We start from the raw sequence: 19,753 nt of genomic DNA, 5'->3' as shown, positions 1-19,753 counted from the left end.
GCTGGGGGATTAGGGTGTATCAAGTAGATAAGAAGTGCCTAGAGGGCAGACTCACAATCCCTAATCTTCTACACCCTTCCCCTTTCTTTAATCTCCTTACAACCAATTACATGTGTCAATAAAAGGGCCAGGATCCTGCTTTTCAGCAGCATCCTGCATTATGTAGCCTGCTCCATGACTCCCATTTGTCAGTGTGGTGTTGTCCGATGCAACATTCATGCAGGGTGCTATCTTGAGTATGTTAATAAACAAGGTAATATAGTTAGAGGAGCTTTCATAGACTTAGCCTTCGAAGTGCTCTTCCCTAGGAGAGTTTAGTCCACAGCTGAGGAAGTCTTCCTTGAGGGTTTTAGGACCGTGCATGCTAGTGAGAAGTTACCTACGCTTTAGGGGCAGGTATTCCAGTTGTGGCCCATCTGCATGGGCCAAGTCGTGCTGGGGAGCAGGCGCCCAGGGATGAGGCTGCAAGGTTTTCCCTAGGAACTCAGGGAGACTGCATGCTTGAAGAACAGATCAGCATCCCACAGGGATTGGGGATACAGGCTGAGGCCAGTTGTGCCTCTGTACATGAATTGAAGCATAGAAGGATATCTACTGAGAAAATGGGTGGTTATTCTATTTCCAGGGTGATTTATTAGTGATATTTGTCTTCCTTATAATTAATATATATTCCAAGTATATACATTTTTATATTTTTCTGGTATTTTATCATCAGAGGAAGATGATGCAAAATTAAATTTATGACTATGATGGCAGGAAACTTAATTTGGTATAAGGAGGAACACCAATGGGGTCCCTGGGGAGGAGGCTATGCCCCCCCATCCATGAGTGTCACACATCCCAGTGCCTGGAAGTGCTGACTCTTGCTTGGAGGCCTGGAGCAGAGCAGTTGATCTCTATCCCACGCTGCCACTCCTCCAAGGGCCCCTGTGGTCCTGAAATCAATTTTGCATTTCTAATCCCATTATCCCTGCACCTGGCAGGCTAAGCCTTGAGCGTATTGAATGAACACTAAGCTGATTAGAGTTAGTTGATTGGCTTTTAATGCCTTCCATGTTTGGAGAGGATTTCATTTCTTCTGAGGATGGATGGAGTCTGAGATTTCTCTCCAGGGGATATTGCTCCCTAGAGTCACATGAGTTTTCCCCTTCATTCAACTCACACCTGTCAGGTCATACCACCTAACTCCCATCTCCAGAGGATCTTCTAGATCTTATTTATCCCTATTTCTTTTTCATTTCCACTAGCCAAATGATTTATATTTATTGCAGAAAAATTAAGGGGGAAAAAAAAAACACAGAATAAAAATCGCCTGTAGGTCCAACGATCAGAAATGACTAATATATTTTTGTTTCATACTTACACATAACATTATCACAATGAAATAATATCAAGCATACTGTCTGGGGACATGGTTTTTTCATGAACTTTATATCTTAGCACAGAGAAGAGTAACTTCCATGCTTGCGTACCTTCTCATAGCTATAAATATGTAGGTATACATATGTATTTTAATAAGTATATCCCATGGAGCATTTACTCTATGCTAAGCCCTGGGAATGAGAGAGGTGAACAGAGGAAGTTCCCACCCTCATGGAATTTATATATATTAAAAGAATTTCAGACAGTGATAAATTAAGTGAACAACAGGGTGACGAGAGAGTGATGTGGAAAGATGCTTTAGAGAACGTGGTCCTGTGCATCCTCTCTGAGGAGCAACATTCACATGGGATAATATTTTATTATACTTCTCTGTTGATGTGTCTTCCCTTTGTTAGATGGGGGCTGTGTCTTATTATGCATGTCCTAGAGGTAGCACAGTGCCTGGCATGTTGGAGAGAGCTCCATAGACCACAGATATGCATCGAATGAATGAATGAGCTGGTCACTGGAGGAGGTGGCCCCACCATCTCCTGCACTTCAGATCTATGTGGAGCTCTGAGCCCAGATCCAAGAGGTGGATTCTCCACCTGGTTCCTTGCCTGATTACCTAAGAATGAACAGGTGGCCAGAGCGCTCAGGGTGCTCTCTCCAGTGCATAGCAGATGCTGTGGCTCAGCTGCCTGGAGAATCCAGACAGGCAGAGCAGCACAGAGGCCACTAGCCAGGCTTGAACTGAGCTCTGCTCTTTACCCGCTCTGTGACCTCGGGCAAATTATCCAACTCTATGAGTCAGTTCTTAAATCTAGAAAATGGAGATAATAGCACCCACCTCATTGAGTTGTTGTGAGGATTAAAGCGAGATAAAGTGTGTAACAGTTTGGCAGGGAGGGGGTTCAGCAAGGGGGAGCAACAGGTCTGGCTGTTCCTGCGGTGCCTAAGTGCCAGCCCCAGTGGTGAGGGAAGTGCAGCTTACCTGGCCATTCCCTTAGTACTCTCCAGGGTGTGGGGCCTAGGAGGAGGCTTGGACTGAGACTTCAAAAGAGGGAGGAGACAGCATGTGGGCATATTTTTCACATTCTTCCAATTTTTACCAACATTCTGAAATTTAAAAGAATTATTGCAGAAACAATATAAAAACATTAGAGAAAATATGAAAGGAAAAATAAATTACCTCTGATGTGACACTCTAACCCAGTAAAGTTGTTTTCTTTCCATCTAGACCTTCCCATTTGTCCAAATACATACATTTCTGATTTAGCAGCAGTTACAGTAGGTTGTTTTATATTTTGCATGTTGCTTAATGTTTTATCATAAATGCTCCTTCTTAATATTATAGTCATTTACTTAGGATTTTTAGTGGTATCCTGATCTTCCATCAGATTGATGAACCACCATTAATTTATATATTTTGTCGTTGCTGGATATTTAGTTTGATTCTTTTTGTTGTTAAAGGTGACTATGTATTTGTTTATACCTTTTAATTCTTTATGATAGTGTTCCCTAGTAGCAATTTACACTTTTCTAGCAGTATATGAATTTACTCTTACCAACTCTGTAAAACTTTAGTGTTATTGTTATATGACTGAATCTTGTTCACTTAATCTGGTACATTGTGGTGTTTGTTTACTGCTTAAGTTCATCTTGAAAGAAATTTAGTTCATATTCTTTGTTCATTATCAGCCTTAATTAGCTATTTATGAGCTTAATCCCTTTTGTACCTCCTAATCTGTTGTCTGTATTTATGAGTTTGGTTTTATTGTCATTTCTTAATGGGCATGAATTTAAATTCCCAGTTGCAAAATCTGGTAATTTTATAATTCATAAAGAATAAACATCACTAATATTTAAAGAAACAAATAAACCTTATTTTTTAAGTTACAGATACACCAAGAACAGAGTGGAAAATAAAGGCTTACTTTTAGGATGATTCTCTAGACAAACAAATAGGAAAAGGCTGGTCTGTGACCCAAATAGCCTATAAAATATCCCAGCTGAGGGGAGAAAGCCGCCTCTGGTGAAGAAATGGTTAGAGCTACTGTATTTCCTTTGTAGTTCCTTTATGATTTTTTAAAAGAATCCATTGAAGATCTTTAATTGCCATCCATTCTGGAATCAGATGGGCAGACCTAGTCAGGGAGTGTGAGGAAAACACCTTCTTGTTCTCCTGCACCAGCTTCTTCACCTTCTTCCCCTGCCTTCTTCTCCCTGACCCACCTAAGTTTTCCCAAAGTGGATACCCAAAGGGACTCCCACATCACCAACAGTTTTCCACCCTAGGGGCAGGTTCACCTGGGAAGCTGTGAAAACACAGACACCCCCACTGCCTCCTCACTGGCCTTGTCTTTGCAGAGCCTGACCCTGTGGCTCTGAGTGAGGGTCAGGAGTGGGCCTTTTCTGAAGCCCTCCTTGTACCCTGGCAAGCTAGATTTAAGAACCACTCCGTAATTCCTTTCATTCTTCGTTATAAACCCTAGAACCTTCCACAATACCTGGCAAATAATAGGCGCTTTATAAATATGTACCAAATGAACCAACGGAAGGAAATTTTGTTCAGATCTTGGCTGTGTGTACAGAAGTCAATGTCACCTCTTTTCACTCTCACAACTCTTTTGAGAGGCAGAGAATAAAGTAGCCATGATTGTCCCCATTTCAGAGGCCCAGAAAGGGAAAGGGACTCCCCCAAGACAGCAGATGGTGGGGGCCAGAGGCTGCTTCCCTCCACCAGGTCAGTTCCCAGAAGATTAGGGTAAGGAGCAGAGTTTAAAGAGGGGAGAAATGAACTTCCATCTCCATCAGTGAGTGGAAGGGAGGGAGATGTAGGGGAAGAAAGAAGACAAAGAACCAAAAGAGAAGTAGGGGAAGGTTAGAGGTGCCTAAAGATGGGAAATGGAGCAAGACTTTACAAAATAAAAATTAAAAAAACCAAAAAAGCTGACTCCAGTGCAAACACAGGTGGAAATAGGACAAGACTTGGAGGTGGCAGGGCCAGAACACCTTTTCTCACAGGAGGTGGCCGAGGACAAAAGTCTAGAGGTGTCAGGCCACAAAACTTATTTCCAGGGAGCCATATGTGCCACTGGTTGCCGAGTTTGAAGTTTCCCTTGGGTCGATGCATTGGGCCCAAAGTCCCTTTGGAAAACATGTCCTGCTGACGGTGGCCTCCACCCCCCAGGTCCCTCCTCTCAACTGTGTATTTAGGCAGCTGCCTTGCATTTTTAGAACAATTTTTAACTTGCAAGCTGTACCTGCAGAACCAGAATGTCTGGCCAAGACCAGTTACATAACTTCCTCAGACCTGGGTGCCAAGGACAGCTCTGGCCACGACAGGTGTGGGTTAGGCGTTGTCAGAGAGGGCAGGACATGGAATGGAGGGTTCCCCTTCATGCTGTAGTCCTGAGCCCCCTCTTCTGGAGAGGGTAAGGTGAGTGGGGCAAGAGACCTAATCTGTGTCTTTCATTCAGGTAGAAGTTTTAGGGGGGTGCCTCTCAGGGCAGAACATTTGACTATGGAATATAGTTTTGTTCTTTTTTTAGGACTTCCAGGAGGATTTAGACAAGATCTAAGAATCTCACTTCTGAGGCTCTGCAAGATATGAATATTACCAAGTGAAATTTTCTTTTTATTTAAACTTTGCCTCTGCTGAATGAAGTAAATCTGCCCCGAGAGGAAGGACTATGTGATTTCTGGAAGTCCCTGTTCAGTTCTCACAGTGAGGGCAGCAGATTGCAGGGCAGGATGTCCTGGTCCAAGCATCTACGTGTTTAGCTGGGAACAAGATCAAAACTTCATAAAAAGTTTACTGAATTAAAATGAGGCACTGAGCTCATTGAGCCTCTATGGCTCCACAGGACAGGCCTGAGCAGAGGCATGAAGGGAATGCAGGCAGCCATCAAGGTCCCTGCAACGCACGTTAAAGAAATAGCCTGGAGCCTATGGAACCAGGAAAAGTGGGTGGGAGATGGAATCCCAGCAAGCCAGCGCTGGTAGTGACTATGGGGAGAAGCTGATCCAACCTCATCTTTTTATAGGCAGGAGACTGAGGAGTGTCTGCCCATAGTCACGTAGAGGAGGAGGCAATGCTCCTGCTAAGTCACTGACAGGCAATTCAAGGCCTTAAAGTATTCCCTGAACTTCTAAAGCAGGAGGTAGACTGCTGGGGTGGATTTCAGAGAGGGTTTAACGTGCCCTGAGGAATTAATTCTAAACACTGGTTCTGAAGCTGAGCCTTGGCTGCAAGCCATGGGCGGGAAAGCACGTAAGAGGTGTGCAAGAGCAACCAGTGGAATGTAGAAATGAACTCTTGGGGCCACACCAGGGACCCAAAGTGGCAGCTAACATCTCTACCCCAACCTTGCTCCAGAACACAGGAGCAAGACCTTACCTGCTCACCACTGGCAGAGCCCATTTGTGCTGGGCTGTGTGGCACACATCTGTTTCCTGCTCACATCTGTTTCCTCCTCTCACCCCACCCTCCCATTCATCTGGCTCACAAGCTGAACCCCTCTTCACTGGCACTGCAGAAGCCCCATTGGTCATGTTGACCTCAACCCATCAGCTCCCCTACTCAGCTGGACACCACCACAGCTTCCTCAAAACCCCCCCGCCTCCCACCTCTGTTCCTGCAGTTCTCTCCACGTAACCAGCAACTGGAGAGTGTACTGGAACACAGACCCACCATCTCATCCACCTTAAAGCTAGCTGTGGCTTTCCAATGTCTGCAGAATAAAGTACAAGCTACTTTGGAGAGCCATCAAGTCCTTCAAGGGCTAGCCTTGCCCCCTCCAATCTCTTTTCCAAGCTCCCAGAAACCATCACGCCTTTCCCCACCCCTGGATTTTTTTGCACATATTTTTTCTTTGCCTGGGATGCCATTTTACACCCTGGTCCTCCTAGGTTGTCTTCTACTTATCTTTCAAGTCTCCACCCTAAATTTCACTGCCCTTCCTAGTCTTCTCAGGCAAAGCCTGTACTTGCCTGTAGAGGGGAGCAAAAATCTGCCACCCTAAAATATATCTTTTGGGCAAAAGGTTTTTCATGGGCGGGGCTCTGTCAGCTGTGTGAGATCATGCTTTTATGGAAAACATATGTGTATAAAGGAGTTCTCTCCCTAAGGACACCTCCCTCACGCTCCTTCATCTTATCTCTTTTCAAAGGAAAAAACAGAATTAAATCTGCAAACCTTTTGTTTGCTGTGCCGACCTTGATAAACTCCCTAAATGCCATCTCTTTTCCCCCAACCTCCCTTGCCTTGCTTTAGCTATCTTAGATGGCATCTGAGGGCAGGGGAGAATTACTCAGACCTACGAGTTCTCTCCTACGTATGCAGGATGGATATATGTCATTGCTAGCCTAGAAGAACCCAGAAGAGTAAAGGTTGCTTTTTTTTTTTTTAAAGCTATGTATTTATTTATACAAGCACTGGGGTACAGGCCAGAGGCCTGGGAAGGTGAGAGAATTCACCAGAGACAGAGCAGGGAGCAGAACAGGCAGAAGGACCGAAGTAAACTGCTGAGGGGAACAGCGGGCAAGACAGGAGAGGTCTGCCTTGCCATATGGGAATCTCCCTGGGGCCAGGAATCGAACCGGCACTGCAGAGGCTTCAGACAGCTTCACAGCGCTGCACTCAAGGGGTTGCTTTCTTTTGATCCTGGAAGCATGTACTCTAATTGCCCATTGCTGGTGGTGGCAGTAGCCCCTGTGGCGGCCCTTAGTGATCCCAGCCTCTTGGTATTTCTCCTGTGTGATACCCTCCCCTGGAGTGTGGACTGAGCTCAGTGACTGCCTTGTAACAACCAGAATTTTGCAAAAGTTAAGAGATGTAACTTCTGAGTCTGGTTACAAAGATTTATTTCCTCTCTGATTTGCACCTCTCTCTCTCTCTCTCCCTCTCTCTCAACCTTCACTCTGGAGAAAGCATATGGCATATGGCAGAGACCCATATGGCAGAGAACAGATGTCTCTTGCCAATAGTCAGCAAAGATTTGAGGTGGGTCAGTTGCTCCCTTGTAACAGAGGCGTCTCCGTAAAAAAGGGAGGTGCCATGTCCCCTGCCCATGCAGCCACCTTGGACAGGCTACTGGGGACTATGGGTAGAGCTGAGTGGCCGGGTGACGGGATATAACACAGAAGGCAGGTGGGTGCAGGAGAGACACGTGGAGAAGGTCCTGCTTGCTTCTCAGCTTTGGTCTTTCACCAGGGACTTGGGGCCTTGCAGGAGACATGTGAAGGAAAGACATGTAGAGACACTTGGAAGAGATACATGAGGAGGCCGACAATGGCAGCCGTTAGCCTGATCTGTACTTAGATTTTGCTCCTTTCACCCGAGACTTGCCTGGTCCCTTTCACACCCTTCCTGTGGTTCTCCACCAAAAGGTGACTTAGATTTGTGGCAATCTTTCAGGCTCCATCTACCCGGCTTCAAGCCAATCCTATTTGGCTGGGCATTTATCCATGAGGGGATGGGTAACTTTGGGTGTTTTATTGGAAACTATTATCCTTTCTTCTCTTCTCTCTCTATGCACATTAATTCTATTAAAATTCTTTTACACAGAGTATGCTTTGTCTCTGTGTGCATAATGGCAGAACCCCTTTAGGGCATGCTAGTTGTGGGGGTTTTGGGATATTCTCTAGTCAAGGATAAAATCCTCTCTGTCCCACTACCCAGGTCCACTTATTAGGTTGGATTCCCAACCAATCATGGAACAACCAACCATGTTGTGTTAGTTTCCTAGGGTTATCAGAATACAACTAGGTGGTCTAAAACACAACACAACAACTAGGTGGTCTAAAACAACAGAAATTCAGTCTCTCACAGTTCTGCAGGCTTCAAGTCCTAAGTGAAAGTGATGGCACAGACTTCTCCAAAGTCTTAAGGAAGAAGCCTTCCTTGCCTTTCCAGGGTTTTGCTGGTTGCTAGCAATCCCTGATGTCCCTTGGCTTGTAGCTGCATCACCTCATCTCTGTCTCCGTTTCTCACATAACGATGTGGTGGTTTTCCTTCTGAATGTCTTTTTTGTGTCTCTGTCCAAATTTCCCTCTTCTCATAAGGCTACATGTCGCTGGAGTTACGTCCAGTATGAGTTCATTCTATTACATTAACTCTGCAAAGACCCTATTTTCAAATAGGATCACATTCATAGGTTCCATCAGGATGAGGATTTCAATGTTTGCTTTGCAGGGGCCGGGGGTGGGCCAGGGGCAGGGGAAACCATCCAATCCACTACACAAGCAGTTTTAGTTTTCATCTGCCAGGTTTACAACATGTCCTCTCTTGTCTGAAGAACATCTCTCTCAGAAATCTTGCTGCATTCTAAAAGAGCGTAGTAGTCCATACACCCCCCCCCACCTCCCCAAGTCAGTCAACCTGTCTACTAACCCAGTCTAGAGCTGTGGCTGCCATCAGGAGCTGTGCACAGCTGCCTTCTTCCTTTCTCTTTTGCAGAGATTCTGAGAGCACCTTCCTCGGGGGCAGAGGGGTTGGGGGTGGGAGGAACAATTAATAGGATCTCTTGCTGTGGGAAGTAGATCTTAGAGGCATGGTTCAGAGTCTGGACTTTGTAATGAGATAGACCTTTTACTTTGACCTAACCCTCACTCTTAGATCCCATCTTCTTCACCTGTAGAATATAACAAAAATCTTTATGAGAATTAGCAGACATCCCCGGGGGAGCAGAGCTGCCACTGCAGAGTCAGGGAATTTAGATCTGAATCCAGATCTCCAATATCCCTGAGGCAAGTTTGTTAACATCATTGAATCTTAGTCACTGCATCTGAGAAACCTAATGGTTAAGTGCTGTGAGCTCTGAGCACACCAGCCCGGATCCTGGAGCACAGCGCAGATTTGCTTCTTTCTCTTCCCTTCTGTGCACAGAGGAAGCAATGTCATTCTCAGGAAATTCAAAGTGGCTCCTTCACCATCACTCTCTTTTTCTCTGTCCTTGGGAAGAGATCTTGGAATTTATTTTGAGCTGGTCTTTACAGAGACTCTAGTTTGTTTTTAAAAACATAATGCTGAAAATACTAATTACAACTACTATATACATATATGTCTATCCTGGAGTAGTACACACTTTATACCTGTAGTATGTTCTCCCAGTAGTAAATACTGCGTACTCTACTCTAACTAGTACAGATAGCTTTATCTTTATCCATCAGGTCACTCAATTCTTCACCAAGTCCTTTGGAGTCACTGTATTTATTATGACCAGTTCATCCAGCAGGTAACCTCAGTGCAGGGCAGCAGCATGTACCAGGGAGAGGGAAGCAGGGCTTCCACCCATACCCATGAACTCCAAGCCTGACATTTACAATGACACAAAAACTCCTATTAAAAAATAAATTTAACTGCACACATAAATTTTCTTTTAAAAATGAGAACATTGGGCCTCCCTGGTGGGGCAGCGGTTGAGTGCCGGGTTGTGAAGCTGCCCGCAGCCTCTGCAGCACCGGTTCAATCCCTGGCTGCTCCCTGGCCACCAGGCGAGGGTCCCACATGGCGCGCAGACCTCTCCTGCCGCCCGCTGCTCCCCTCAGCAGTGTACTTCGTCAGTCTGCCTGCTCTGCTCCCCGCTCTGGCTCTGGTGAATTCTCTCACCCTCCTGCGCTTCTGACTGTACCCAGTGCTTGTATAAATAAATAAATAAATCTTTAAAAAAATTTTTAAAATTTTTAAAAAATCAGAAGAGGATAAGAAAAGGCTAATGACAATAAAAATAATAAAAAATAAATATTAAAAAATAATTAAAACGAGAACATTACTGATAAGTCTAGTTTCTTTATTCATCACTTGGAATCCTGGCCCTCTCTCCACCTCTCCAAGGGAGGCATACATCCGGGCTTGATGTACATGCTCCAGAACTTAAAAAAATGTGAACATTTCCACTCCTTTATTCACATATAAATAAACATTCTATTCCTCTATATTTATATATAAACCTATACAAATTGCATTGTATTGCTTTGGTGAGAGTGTTTTCGCATAGAGGGCATCCATTGGCTTGGCAACTTGCAATTTTCACTCCATGGAGCATTTTGAGAGCTCTTCCTGTTGAAATACATAAATCTAGCTTGTCCCTTTGATCCAGTGAGCCCCACCTGCGACACCACGCTTGCTGCATCCTTCCCTGCTGGGAGTCCTGCCCTTGCCCCACTTCCCATGGCTCCTGAGGGCTGGAGGCTTTGTTGAGCAGGCTCTAAGCATCTTCCAGGAAGTCTCCCGGCCTCAAAGACTTCCTCAGCTGGAGAGGCCAGAATCATGGTCAGGGTTTACTTTGAAAGTGGGGCCACCCACAGACCCACAGAAGATCAAGGACTTCTCCCAGCCCACCTGCTGGAGCAGGAAGGTCCAGCAAAGTTCCAACTGTGGTTCTCAGTTCCCCCCTGCTGGGCCAGCCCTCCTCACCACTGCTTGCCAACCGTGCCTATTAACAGAGAAAGATAAGAGAGATAAAATAAACACAATAAATAGGCAAAGGTTACTGAATAAATCTGCAGTAGTAAAACAATAAAAGCAAACCCAGTGATTACAGTGCAAATACAAAAGCATAAAAAGAAATCAGGTTCTTTTTTTTTCTGACTAGGCCTTGATCTAAATTAAGATTCGAGAAGAACAAGGGTGGGGGTGAGATGAGGGTGAGGGGAGGAAGAGCACTTCCCTGCAGGAACACTCCTCTTCTTGCAGGGATTTGCTGGGCTTCATGGACTTGAATCTGGGTTCCTTTCGAACCATGGTCCCTGTCAGGGCCAATCTCTGGACTACCAGTCCCTGAATGTCTAGATCAGTGACTACACATTAGAATATCCTGGAAAATATTTAAAACAATTTTCTATTTACACATATAGTGCGGGGCCCTCCATTCATTCTCCAGCCCTAAGCCCTGCCAGCATTTGGGGTGGGTCTGGACTGGGGAGTTTTCTATTGCTTTATAAGCCAGCCTGTCCTACTGTTCTGACTTCCTTGTTAGCTCCCTGTAGATACTGGCAAAAACCACGGGTTCCAGGGACCCCAAACTATTAAGGGGAAAAGCCAGTGTTACCTTTCCTAGCAGATTGTGCCCACCCCCATGTGCACACTAGCGAAGTAATCAAACTCCAATGTGCTCAAAGATTTTTAAACAGTGAGTTCAAAGGGAATAGAGAGAGGTGGAAGAGGAATAAAGGAGAGAAGGATTTTAAAATACAAACTCAGAAATCAACCATCCCCTCGAGGGCAAACAGTCAGCAAATAGGCAGGGTCCAAAGCAGAGCAGTCAAAGCTCAAAAGCAGAGCTGCCAGGAGGGCCAATCCCAGGCAGCCTCCTGCAGGAAACAAGCGAGAAGTTGCACAGGGCCCGGAGGGCTGGGAGAGGAGAGACTGTATCTAAAAAGCTGCCTCCACCACTCAGTAAAGGTGGCTGCTGCTACAGTCTTGAGAGAGCAGGGTCTTGCTGACAGCCACAGTGCCAAAGAAGCAGAGGGGGAAGGGAACCACAGGCAGGAGCCAGCTGAAGGGACACGTGGGCTCTGTTTTTTTAAAAGTCTCTGCTCCACCCACCCCTCAGCTCCAGCTGCCCAGTTCAAGAGAAAACAGTGGGTGAAGGGCAATACTCCCGGCTCACTTACACTACTATTATTTGGAGACTATTTTCCAGGATCCTTCTGTGAGGCTGTGGCTGTGGGGGCAGAAGAAGGGGAAGTCTTTAGAATCAAGAGGGCCCTGGGAGGTCCTCTGCTTCGCTCGCACATGCATGCTGACCTGAGACTGTAGAGACAGAGAAACTAGAGCATATCCTCTAGAACTCTGCAGTCTGCTGCTGCAGCCAGCAGCCACGTATGGTGATACAGAAGTAAATGAATCAAGAATTAGATTTAGACGCAATTAAAATTTCTCTCAGATGTACTAGTCATATAAGAAAACCATTAAACAATTTTCCAGTGGTCAGAAGGGTGGGGAAGGTAAGAATTAACATCACACTGACTTACAGAGGTTGCTGATTTCCATGGTATAAATACAACCACCATGGCCAGTTTAAAGCCACTAATGATTTACTATCCAGTTTGCAAACTACTCATTCAGTATGCAAGAGTGTAGCACATTTAGAAACTGTAGCTTTTCTTATTTTCCAAGAATTTCTAGTATACATCATGATCACTGGAAAATCAGCTAATGAAAATTTGATAAATTATTTATAGTCAAATTATTGATAAAGCAACTTTCTTAAAACTCTCTCAAAAAGGTTACAGTGAAAAATATATGATGGGGCCATTGGTGTGTCGGATTATGTTTGAGATGGTGTACAGGAGAATTCCCCTAGGAAGTATTTCGAGGGCCTGCAGAAGGACTAAAAGAGTAGGGAGTCCCAACTATGAGAAGGAGAAGCACCCACTGGCTACAGTAACACTCCTCTGCAAGATCCTTAGAGTACACAGAGCACTTTCCCAAGAAGGAACTGTCCAGAGTTACAACTTGCTCAAGGTCACCTGGCCAGGTACAACTCGGGACTTCTGATACCAGGTACAACTGATACCTGAACTAGGACGCTTTCCAAAATATACTTAAGCTTCCCTAGTGGAGTCAGAGACCTCAATTCAGATCTGGAATCTTTAAAGGGAAACCCCCATCCTCCTGCCCATTTCCTGACCTTGCAGTCCTGTCCTGCCGGGCCTGACACTGCAGACCACAGGCTGATCCCACCTGAGCCATGAGAGCCCTAGCAGGGAGTGTGTGAGCCTCCTGTGGCCCAGGAGAAAGCCTTCGTTACCATTGGCCCTAGCCACCCTCAACAAGACACCCCAGGACCAGAGAGAGGTACCTGTGAGAGTGTTAGGGGGAAAAGGATGTCCCAAAGCTAATTCCATATAGGCTTTGTGGACTCCACCCCCACCCCAGGTCAAAGCCAAAGACACTGGGAACTCCAAATCCCATCACCACCAAAGGGAAGGTGGCTGGGACCTGAGGGTGGGGTTAAGCAGCCAGGTGGATACAAAAGGCAGACACGTGGGCTTTGGGGGGCTCTCCATTTTTGGGCTCTCAGCCAGCTCGCAGCGTCCGGCCAGCTCTGAGAGTGCCTTTGGGTTTCCAGGTCGTCGGATCGGGTAGGACGCATTAAAGACTTTATTTCCCTATTTTCTCCCTGAGTTGTACATTTTCCTTATTTCTTTTTCTCTTGTAAATAAACCTTTTATTAACCCTTTTGTGTGTGTCTGTAGTAGAGTATTCATAAGTCCCTTTAAAGCGCGCGGGTGAGGACCCACAGCCAGGAACCTGTTTAATATCGAGGTTGCTCTATAACAAGAGCAGAAGTAAGGAAAGCTTTCAGGCCTACTGCTGAGGCTTGGGAGGCATGCCAGGTGTGCTTTAGGAGCGAAAACCGCTGATCCCCAAGGCAGGCCCAAACAGGGAGCCTCTCCTTGAACCCCAGTGTTAATATGAGGTCAGGAAGTCAGACAGGCAGGGTGGCAGTTCCCACAGTGAAAGCTTCCCACCAGGGAGGGCGGGGGGGGGGTTGTCATTCCCCAACCCCTTCAGTGAGTCACATATCCAGAGGTCTTCACAGCTCACCCCTTTCTGTGGCAGAGTATAGTGGCCTCCCTGGTTTTCCTGCACAGGAGAAGCTGAGGATTCCTCAAGTGGGTCAGGCCAGCTGCAGTGTTTCCTTGGCAGGGGTATGCCTAAGGAGTCAATTCACTACGTATCAGCTATGCGGACCAGCTTTGGCCCCCACGGGCAAGGGTGGAGCCTGGAGAGGCAGCCCCAAATAGTCCTCAGAGTAATCTCGGAATTCTGGCCTCCAAGATCAGATATTGACTGAGAGTCCTGGAGACGTAGTGTTCTCATACCCTCCTTGGCATGGCCCCTGGGGCAGCCAAATGGGCATACCTGGGAAGGAAGAAAGGACAGGCTCCCTGAGTGCTGGTGAGGGTATCTGTCCCTCTGGCAACCTCTTCTGCTTCTAAAATTATATGTGGATTAAGAACACTCCATCTGGCAAGAGCAGATGGAACTGGGCAGAATCAGAATCAGGATACTGGATTTCAGATCTGTGGCTCTCCATATATCAAGAAGACAAAAACAAAAGAAAAAGGAGGTAGGAGAGGGTGTGTGTGTGTGTGTGTGTGTGTGTGTGTGTGTGTGTGTGTACACCACATGATGTGGGAATGTACCCTGACTCATGTGTATGACAATAAGGTGATGAAGGGGAGAAGGGATTAACCAAAAGAAATGGGAAGTGGGAAACAGATCAGAATGGAGAACTGAAAAAGGAAGCAAACTCTTAGGAAACTGGAGAAAGATGAGGATGCCCTCAAGGTTTCCAAGAGCACAAAAAGGTCTGACAAAAGGACTGACCTGACTAGAAAAGCAGAGAAGCCCTCAGCAAGGCACCAAGTTCCCGATGGCCTGAGGGCATCCCTCACACACCTGGGTGCAAACTGAAGGAAATGCCAAGGAGGAATAAATATGGCTACAGAGCTACAGAAAACCTGACTTGCAGGCCCTTAAACAAATAGTGGTTTCTTTGTCTCACATAATAAAAATATCTGAAAGTGGCTAGGGGCTGGTGCTCAGGAGCGACAGGGCTGGCAACTCTGCATTTCCCTGTGGAGCTGCAGCTTCAAGCATCAGGAGTCTTTCAAGAGAAGAGAACTGTGCCAGGCAGCTGGTCCTACGAGCACTCCTTCCACGTCAGCCTCATTGGCCAGAACTGGTCACACTATCCTCCCCTTCCACAAACTCCCTGCAAGGTACACTGGGAAAGCAGAGGACAGGGTTGGATGACCATGGCTTAGCCTTGCAGGCCACTCTGTTACTCCAGACAAAATCAGGGTTTTGTTAGTAGGAAGAATGGGAAATGAATAATAGGAAGGCAGTCATGCCGCAGAGGTGAGACTCGGAGTGGCAAACATCTTTGGTAATGATTGCATTAATATTCCAAAGTTGAGCTGAAAAGAGTCTCCAGGAAATTATACATCTCCCCTTTGTGAATATATCCAATCCCCAAAGTCTACCCTTTCAGGATAGCTGTCTTTGTCATCGGCAATTGTCTCAATTACTCTTCAGGGCCACCTCATGAGGTAGACGTTATTATTTTTCCCATGCTGCAGATAAGACATATTCAGTTAGGTTCAGAAACTTGGCCAAGGTCACACAGGCAGTGAATAGAGGGAGGGCAATGGGTGCTCTCTGCAAACTTCTCTTTCTACCACATCCACTTTGCAAGAGTACATCTGAATACAGATTTTATAAGCTGTAATCCAGACATTCCCCCGTTTTTTGGCCCTAAACTCTTAGAGAGCTCTTTACACTAAGGTGTGGCACTCCTCCTTCACTCAGTTGCCGAACATGACCTGTTCTTAATCAAAATGCCCAGAACAATACCTTTGAGGTCTGACCAACCTGTGTTCAAGTCCCCATTCTTGTCCGTGTGTGGCTTTGGGAAAGCTCCCTGGCTCTCTTGGCATCCCAATCAGAGACGGTACTTCCTCTGGAGGTTGTAAGATTAAATCACAAATGATGGGTTAGACTACCCAGCACAGTGCCTAGAAGTGGCAAGAGTTTGATACTATCAGTGTCTTTTCTTTTTTTAAGACCCACCTATATATGCATACAAGAACTGGGGTACAGGCCAGAGGTGCAGGGGAGGTGAGAGGATTCACCAGAGACAGAGCCGGGAACAGAACAGGCAGACTGACTGAAATACACTGCTGAGGGGAGCAGCGGGCGAGTCAGGAGAGGTCTGCTGCACCACGTGGGTCAGCTCCCTGGCTGAGGATTGATCTCTTGCTGCAGTGGCTGCGGTCAGCTTCATAGTACTGAGTCTTAATCCCTTGCGCCACTAGGGAAGCCCCGCTATCAGTGTCTTTACAGAGATGCAGCAATGAGGAAATTCAACTATGGCCAGCTCTGGTATAGCTTAAATCAAGATCACATTATTTCCCACACATTTTCCTGATAAAATCCAACTCTTTACAGTAAGGAGTGATCTGTTGTGTTTTCCTATGACTCTAAAAACTTGAAGTTTCAATAATTTCTTCAAGGAACATTTGTTGAAGATCTACCAAGTAAGTGCCAGGCACTCTGCTGCTAGGAGGGTTGGTTCTGACCCTCTAGGAATTAACAGTCTAATTGCAGAACTGTGCATGCAGGCAAATAACTCTAAAACAAGGTAGGAGTCGTGAAACACATGCAGTGATAATTCAGAATGGTGGGACTTCCATTTACCTGAAGAATATGAAAACACTAATTCAAAAAGATATATGCATCCATATGTTGATTGTAGCATTATTTACAATAGCCAAGATGTGCCCATTGACAGATGAATGGATGAAGTATATATTGGAATACTACTCAGCTATTAAAAAAAAAGATAAAATCTTGCCATTTGCAACAACATGGGTGGACCTAGAGGGAATTATTTTAAGTGAAAAAAATTTAACAGTGAAAGGCAAATACTATGTGATTTCATTTGCATGTGGAAGATAAAGAAACAAGGCAAACAAATAAAAAAAAAAACCTCTTAGATTGTGAGAACAGAATGTTGGGGGGGGTTGGGGGTAGGTAAAACTGGTAAAGGGGGGAGTCAAATGTATGGTGGTGGATGAAAACTAGACTTTTGGTGGTGATGATAATGCCGTATATACAGATGTTGAAATATGATGCACACCCGAAATCTATATGATGTTATAATCCAGTGTCACTTCAACAACAACAAATATTTTTTAAACGTTGCACTTCAGAGGTAGCAGAGCTGTTGGAGTGTGGCATGGACTTGTCATCCCTCCCCTAGGGAGCAGTCCTCCAGAGCTGCCAAGACCTGCTACATAACTTGTGGGGCCCCTTCCCTTGCTGAAAAGTTAAGCATTTCCATGTCGACAAAGCATTAAATGGATTGTGGGGCCCTCTGAGCACAGGCCCTGTGACTGCACAGGTCGCCTGCCCATGCAGCTGACCCTGGGCACTGCCATTCCTGGAGCTCCATGCCGGTCCCTCGGGTCCTGCCTCCGGGAGATGTATCCCATGACAGAGCGTGGGAGAGGGGTCCACGGGCCTCCTCCGAGCTAGTGACTATGTGTCATAGCACCCTTCTCCCACCCAAAAAGAGTAATTTTTGTCTTATGAGAGAGTCACCAGGGGTTTGACCGCAAGTTTCCGCCAGGATGAACAGAAATTTCCCCAGTGTGAGAACAAGCCTCCTTGGGAGTGTCTTGGGACAGTTGATCTGGCCTGTCACTCACTACATCTTCTGCCTTCCACAAGCACCCACACAAGGCTCAGAGCCCAGGAAAAGGGATGGAGCACTATGTGCTAACAATCCCAAATAGAGGAAGTTCCAAGGACCCTCTGGTCTCATAGACAGATGCCATAGACAAAAAGCAAAATAAGATGTCTAAGAAGCTGTCCTGTACACACAAATACTTATGATAGTTACCAGCGTGAAAATGAAACATGAAGTGATGTCCTTGGGTTGGTGGGGCTTTCCAGAGGTCATCTAGGCCATCCCTCTGCCTCTAGCTATTTCAAAGTGAACACAGAGAGTCCTGTGACAGGGCATGTGGGGGCACCTGCTGTCTGGGTGCCCCTCTCCAGGTCTGTCTGGAGATGCACAGGGCTGACACATGGCTGCCGCACATTGCTGCTTCCCACCCATACTTTGCTGCCCACGATTTATTTTGACCCTCCTTAGAGCCCAAGCACAGACCCCTACCAAATCCCTAGCTAGGCCAGGGGCCGCCACTTCTATGCATTCCCTTTGGGAGCAGCTCTGCAGGCAACAACTCAGCCTTACTCTTCCTGCTGCAGCTCCCGAAACCAGGCCAGGAAGACAAAACACCAGGAACAGGATTCTCCTGGCCACAATGCCCAAAGCAAGGAAGCCGTAAGTGTGTCATAGTTCTCCCGGCTACGTCCCCAGTCAGGCTTAAATGCAGCCCGTAGTTGCAGCTCCGGCCCAGGGCCTTGCCCAGTGCCCCTCTTTTGAAATGAGTGAGGGCATGTGGCCAGGTCTCCCCATTGAATCATAGCCAGGTTAGTCTCTTTGTCCATCCGCAGGTTCCAGAGAGGCTGGGACTTTGTAATGAGCCTCCAGAGCTCTTTGCACTGGGTGCTGGAATCAGCAACTGCACTCAGAGGGTATGGGTGAATGTCAGCTTGGCCTATCTTATTTTTAAAATGGCTTTGGCTACTAGTATGTATAATTGTATGTGTATTATATTATATATTATATAGCAGCATATAGATTTTTGGCTACAATTGTGTGTGTGTGTGTGTTTGTGTAATATGTGCCAGGATGTAGAGAAGCTGGAGCCTGTGCACTGTTGGTGGCATGTAGAATGAGCAGCTGCTATGGAAAACTGTATGGTGGTTCCTCAAAAAATTAAAAATGGGATTACCATATGATTCAGCAATTCCAATTCTGGTATATACCCAAAAGAATTGAAAGTAGGGTTTTGAAGAGATATTTGTACACTCATGTTCATAGCTACATTTTTCACAATAGCCAAAAGATGGAAGCAACCCCAGTGTCCATCAACAGATAAATGGACAAACAAAATGCAGTGTTTACATAGTAGATTATTCAGACTTAAAAAGGAAGGCGATTTTCACACTACATGATACACATACATGTTACATGTAGTACATATACATGCTGCATATCCAACATGGATGAACTTTGAGGACATTAGCTAAGTGGAATAAATCAGTCACAAAAAGACAAATACTGCATAGTTTCACTGATAGAGGTACCTATAACAGTCAAAATGACAGAAAATAGAAGGGTGAATGAAGAGATGTTGTTCAGTGGGTGTTTCAGCTTTGCAAGATGAAGAGTTCTGGAGACTGTACAACGGTGTGAGTGGACCATTGTACTATTGTACACTTAAAAATGGCTAAGATGGTAAATTTTATGAAAAGTGTATTTTATCACTATTAAAAGTATTTATCAGTACTCAACATTTTGCCACTATTAAAAATAAAAATTGTAGTATTCTAATGGTTTTTCTGCATATAAAAGAAATACTTACCAAAAACCTCGAACTTCTAGAAAAATCTAAAGAGGTTAAAAATGTAATACATTACCCACAACCCCACTGTCCAGAGCCATTGCTATAAATAACTTATTTCCTTTTGTGTTTTGAACACATGTGGACATCTATCTTTCCATCTATCACTTATATCATTTAGTAGATACAATTATATATACTGTACTACTTTTTCACTTTATGTATTACTAATATTTCAAAAACCCTAGGACTCTTACTACATGATTTTTAATGACTTCCTGATATTTTATCATATGAACATAACATAATTTATTCAATAGTCTCTTTCTCAACATTTAGATTTCTTTTTTTAAAGATTTATTTATATATTTATACAAGAACTGGGGTACAGGCC

The 19,753-nt window shown here is 45.3% G+C and overlaps 1 protein-coding gene across 1 annotated transcript in view; it reads right to left on the bottom strand.

Moving 5' to 3' along the window:
* The window catches only part of ZDHHC19 (zinc finger DHHC-type palmitoyltransferase 19), a 50,093-nt gene that overhangs the window by 1,923 nt on the left and 28,417 nt on the right, over positions 1 to 19,753 (bottom strand). Inside the window, exon 6 of the mRNA XM_054700486.1 lies at positions 2,357 to 2,481. Within this exon, the coding sequence (XP_054556461.1) occupies positions 2,357 to 2,481 (125 nt within the window). The remainder of the gene's footprint in view (positions 1 to 2,356; positions 2,482 to 19,753) is intronic.

The sequence above is a fragment of the Talpa occidentalis genome, unplaced genomic scaffold (assembly GCF_014898055.3).
Source record: "Talpa occidentalis isolate TD23 unplaced genomic scaffold, MPIMG_talOcc4v2.1 talOcc4.4, whole genome shotgun sequence".
Lineage (NCBI taxonomy): Eukaryota > Metazoa > Chordata > Mammalia > Eulipotyphla > Talpidae > Talpa > Talpa occidentalis.
The sequence above is the reverse complement of the archived record's forward strand: the minus strand, read 5'-3'. Positions and strand labels throughout refer to the sequence as shown.